General features: G+C 42.2%; 1 protein-coding gene across 2 annotated transcripts; it reads left to right on the forward strand.

Moving 5' to 3' along the window:
* Positions 1-840: 840 nt before the first annotated feature.
* On the forward strand, positions 841-4,231 carry NEUROD6 (neuronal differentiation 6). Of its 2 annotated transcripts, none has more exons than XM_015469619.3 (2): positions 841-1,101; positions 2,537-4,231. In XM_015469619.3, exons 1-2 carry the CDS (start codon positions 1,084-1,086, stop codon positions 3,428-3,430), a joined length of 912 nt encoding a protein of 303 aa, XP_015325105.1. In that variant the 5' UTR covers positions 841-1,083; the 3' UTR covers positions 3,431-4,231.
* The last annotated feature ends 1,314 nt before the right edge of the window (positions 4,232-5,545 follow it).

Genomic DNA, 5,545 nt, shown 5'->3' on the forward strand with positions numbered 1-5,545 from the left:
CTTTGATTAAAATACTCATCAGAATGTCAGGGAGAGAAAGATAAAAACCTAAGTGATCATTTTTATGTTTATTGTTTATGAAATGAAATGAGGAACAGGTCAGTGAAGGCTGTAAAGACAGGGACAAGAGAGTAAAGTTGTGACTTTGGGAAGAGGGCATGAGAATATAGTTTGAAATCTTTTCACAGTGGGCTTGCAGTTGTCTGTGCATTTTATACAGATACACAAAGAATCTCTCTGAAAAGTTGTTGAAAGATACCAGCAAGTGTAGAAAGGGGAGCATCTGAGCATGTCTTTCACAGACCCCAGATGGAGAAACTGTTCTTTTATTCCAAATTCTTAAGAAGCACAGAAGTCTTACATGTTAATAAGAGAACACACAGACACACACCCATAAGTTTCATGCCATGAAACAAAACAAGGAAATCAGAAGACCTTTGTTGATCCCCGTTCGCTTACACAAATCTTAGTTTGGTTAAGCATCTCAAGACCATTTTCCTGATTTCAGCTCCTTTTCACTGCCTTTTTTTCCCCTGGGTACCCAGGTGCACAAACGGGATGGTGATCTTTACAGAACATCAACAATAACAACAACAACAAAAAAAAACCTCTCTCGCTCACACAAAAGCCCATCTTGTAAATGAATGGAATATTAACGACTCCCTAATAGTTGTACCGTTGGCAGGGCGAAACTGAACACTAACACAGCTATTTCTACAGATTGCCGGTGAAGCCGAAGCAGCTCGAGGAGAAACGCACCTACTGTATGTGAAAGGCTGGTGCAGATTTTTTTCCTATCAGTCTAACCTTCTGTGTTGATGCATGAATGCTGGTACCCACTTACAGGGATGCCAGATGATCAGTGCAGAATGAAGGTCCCAAGAGAGAGGATCACATGGTTCTCTCTGCCCTGTGACGTCACTAGCAGATGGCATGGGTACCAGCTCTGGCAGTTGGCATCAATGTCACTTTTTAGAGATCAATGAGATAGTGCAGATACACACAGATCTAGAGACTCCAGGAGACGATGCGACACTCAGCCTGAAAAGATTTGGAAGATCCAAAATGAAAACTGATTATTGAATGAAATTAAAACCTAAGGTAATATAAATAAAGATATACTTCAATTGATGCTGGCTTTGCATGCAAGTATTTAAAGATACAGTGTCACTGTCTTATAGTATTTATATGCTCTTTGTCATCTATAACTTCTTATCATATTTCATTCTTATGATGTAATTATCACATACTTTCACTGCTATTATGTAACTGCAAGTATGTGGACATTACTAAGAGTTTGTGTGTGTGTGTGTGTGTGTGTGTGTGTTGAGGGAGCTAGAGATTGTTAAATTAAAAAGTCTCTGTTTTATCATGCCTATTTGTTTGAAGACTTTGGATGAAAATACTTGCTGCTTCACCAAACAAAAGCCAAATGGCATTTGAAACACAAATTATTTTTCCCTTTCATTCAGGATTCTGAATACACGTGCACAATTGCAGTCAGAATCCTTGGACCGTTCCTGTCAGATATTAGCTAGAGGGAGACTTCTGTGGTTCGTAGAACAAAAACACTATGAGAGTGTTTTTTGTCAGGATGATTTGAATAGCAGTAAACAATTACATTGAGAAAAATTTTAAATAGAAAAGGAGTCTCACTATTTTCTTTGACTTAAAATAATGCCAGTGATTTTGAAAATTTATTTATAGAGTTTATCCCAAATTAGCCTAATCCTCTCCCCACTTTTTTTTTTTTTGGTAAAGGTTTGGAAAATAGTGCTCTTTTACATATTTCTGTACTGATCAGAAAGAAAGCAGTTTTCTAAATTGGCTCTGATTAATCTTCTCTTTAAATTTGTGTATTTCTACAGCTACTACCTAAATTCACTGCTGTATAATACAGTAAATAAAGTTAAGGCTTATTTTCTTCCTAAAAAAAAAATCTCCACAAATTTGTCAGCTAATGGAGAAGCAGCATTTTTTCTTTTAAAAACTGGTGACTCTTCTCATTTTGCACTCAGGGGAATTGGAATTAATGAAATTCTGCATTGCTATATCATGTTTTGCATTTGATTGAATTCCACAGTCCTTTTTGTGTATTAAAAATCAGTTTAAAATCAAAGAGAAACGGAGGTAGTGGTGGTATTACAATAAATACTTTTATGTTTTATTTTCTTTTGATAGTTTGCCTGTATACAATAATCCTATTGCATGTGTCAATTTTTTTATAATTAGTAGGCTGCACAAACTCAAAATTTTTATTTAATATAAAAAAATAGTCCTGGAATCAGTTTTTTCTTATGTTTTCGTATTCTTATGATTAAGTCATTGAATATGTTTTACGTGTATAAACTTTAAAAATGAAAACACTTTAAATATTGTGCTGGCATTTTTTCAGGTAATTTAAGGTTAGAGAACCATGTTAACACTACCGTTTGATGAGTCTGTTGTAATGCCAGAATCCCAGATGTGCAGAAAGTTTTCTAGAGAATGCGAGGACCAGAAGCAAATTAAGAAACCAGAAAGCTTTTCCAAACAGATTGTCCTTCGAGGAAAGAGCATCAAAAGGGCCCCTGGAGAAGAGACTGAGAAAGAAGAAGAGGAGGAAGACAGAGAAGAGGAAGATGAAAACGGGTTGCCCAGAAGGAGGGGTCTTAGGAAAAAAAAGACGACCAAGCTCCGACTGGAGAGGGTCAAGTTCAGGAGACAGGAAGCTAACGCGCGGGAGAGGAACAGGATGCATGGCCTCAATGACGCCCTGGACAATTTGAGAAAAGTGGTTCCCTGCTATTCTAAAACCCAAAAACTGTCCAAAATAGAAACTTTACGACTGGCCAAAAACTACATCTGGGCACTTTCTGAAATTCTGAGAATCGGCAAGAGACCTGATCTGCTCACGTTCGTCCAAAACTTATGCAAAGGTCTTTCCCAGCCAACTACAAACTTGGTGGCAGGCTGCTTGCAGCTCAATGCCAGGAGTTTCCTGGTGGGTCAGGGCGGGGAGGCTGCACACCACACAAGGTCACCCTACTCTACCTTCTACCCACCCTACCACAGCCCTGAGCTCACCACTCCCCCAGGGCATGGAACTCTTGATAATTCCAAGTCCATGAAACCCTACAATTATTGCAGTGCGTATGAATCCTTCTATGAAAGCACTTCCCCTGAGTGTGCCAGCCCTCAGTTTGAAGGTCCCTTAAGTCCTCCCCCAATTAACTATAATGGGATATTTTCCCTGAAGCAAGAAGAAACCTTGGACTATGGCAAAAATTACAATTATGGCATGCATTACTGTGCAGTGCCACCCAGGGGTCCCCTTGGGCAGGGTGCCATGTTCAGGTTGCCCACCGACAGCCACTTCCCTTACGACTTACATCTGCGCAGCCAATCTCTCACCATGCAAGATGAATTAAATGCAGTTTTTCATAATTAATGAGGAAAATGAAAATAAACAGTGGTCATTCACCTCCCCCGTCTAATTAAGACAAAGCAGATGCTTGTGGGCTGAATAATTGGCACAACTCTATCTAAGGTGTTTACTAGTTTCTGGAGTGTGTTTCAACTATTGTGAGAATTTTCTATGTAATAATAAATCTCTTTTCCTATGAGAACTTCTTTTCCTTTCCTTTTGTTCTGTAAAGCACTGTGATTTTGTTTCTACTGGAAGGATTTATTTTTCATGTTTTATTTTCTTTTAAATTCATTTAATTTGTTTGAGCAAGGTGTCTAAGAATATACTGTTGAATAAAGACATGCACACAGCATAATTCAATGTCTACTTCAGTTGTACAGTAAGTAATTATGAAAATGCATGTTATTAAAATCAAATGAATAAAATGTGTTTATAATTATTAGGAATTTATATATTATGTATCTCTGAAAAATCAAACATTTAAAAAATTGAGAATAACACTAAGCTGACAATGATATTGGAAGATGCATTTGAGGATGTACAACAGTATAAAAAGCTATGCAATTTTCTTTTTATTAAGAATGAGTCTAAATGCATTGGATTGGTAACTATTCCTCTTCAAGGATGTGCAGATGGGGCAACGTGATATTTGGGTAGGTGGTGTCATAATTTGGAACAATTATTTCAATCCTAAACAAAAAATTTTCAGCACTTGTTTTGTATTGTTCAGAAATTATCTGTACAGGTTTGTTATCACAATGTATAATTGTGTTTTTCCACCCACATTTTTAAAGCAATTAAATAGATATTTCCACTCCTAAAGGACATCTATTAACTGTGATATTTTTGCATGATACTTATTATTTCCTGGTACACAGCTGCTTTCTGTCTCCAACCTTCCCTCCTCCCCATTTCAGAAATATTTCTGGATTTCAAAATCAGACGAGATAAAACAAATTTCTTAAACAAAATGGCCAAAGTGCTTACATGATTGTTTTTTAAGTAACTTAAATGAAAGAAGAGGTGCCCATGAGGGTTAAACATCCTGGGGAAACAATGATAAATCCTGGTAACCTTCAGCTCGAGCCGAAATTTGGTGGCAAATTTCCAGCAAACACCAGAGTGGATGTTAAAACTGGAAGGTTTTCCTCTGTGCCTTTTAAATAAGTCTGGCCGATTAGAGGCTAAATTCTGTGTGAGTGTAAGTTTAAACCCTACTGGAAAAACGCAAAGCAGCTCGCCCTCTTAAGCACAACTAAGCCCCTTCCAAAATAAAAACCAAGGTGGCAGTGACCTCACTCCAGATGCTCCTGTACTCAGGTTGCCTCCCGAGAGCAAGATGGGGACAGCTGCGAAGGCTGGTGAGGCCACTAGAAATGGGTCCCGGGGTGGCAGGACCGCGCGGGGCTGGTTGGGCCGGGGCAGGGGTCCGCGGCCCACGGCTGCGCCCACGCTGCCCTCTTTTGTGCCCTGAAGGCCCGACGGCGCCTCGCGGGAGGCGCGGCGAGGAGTGAAGGCGGCTTTCCTTCACCTGCGGTCACCGGCGCGCAGGGACACGGGCTGCACTGCCCGGGTGCGGCCCGCAGTGGGCGCCCTCGGGCCTGGGGCCGCGGTTCTCGTACCGTGTGGCCGCGGAAGAGACTTCACCATCGTCGGGGGCGGGCCCGCCAGACCCTGCCCCGAACCGGGAGGAGGCGACCTCTTGGCGATCAGGCCCCGAAAGGTGGGAAAAGGGTTCCCCACTTCACCTGTGCAGCGGGGCACGCGCGGCGGCGACCGCTCCAGTTTGCCCAAGTTCGGCTAAAGACCTGCTTCGTCCTGCCGCTCCACGGCTGGCGGGGTTTCTTGAGCCAAGTTCGAGAGACGCAGCTTCCCTGGTCTCCAAGCTCCCCTGCCTTAAACTCCCCGTCCCGCGGCGCGTATGGCCGCTGCGCTCCCACGGGCAGGGGTGCCAGTAGTCGCTGGCGCGGGACTGGACGGGTGATGAAAGCACTTGCCCCTTCAAACCCCTCGAAGGCAGGGGCAAAGGAGTCGGGAAAGGGGAAGCCGAGTGCCCCCTTAGGGACAGAGAGAAGTTTGCCTTAGGTAGAGAGCCAGCCGCCTGTCCCCTGTGTGTCGCGGACGCAGGAGTGACTG

The sequence above is a fragment of the Bos taurus genome, chromosome 4 (assembly GCF_002263795.3).
Source record: "Bos taurus isolate L1 Dominette 01449 registration number 42190680 breed Hereford chromosome 4, ARS-UCD2.0, whole genome shotgun sequence".
Lineage (NCBI taxonomy): Eukaryota > Metazoa > Chordata > Mammalia > Artiodactyla > Bovidae > Bos > Bos taurus.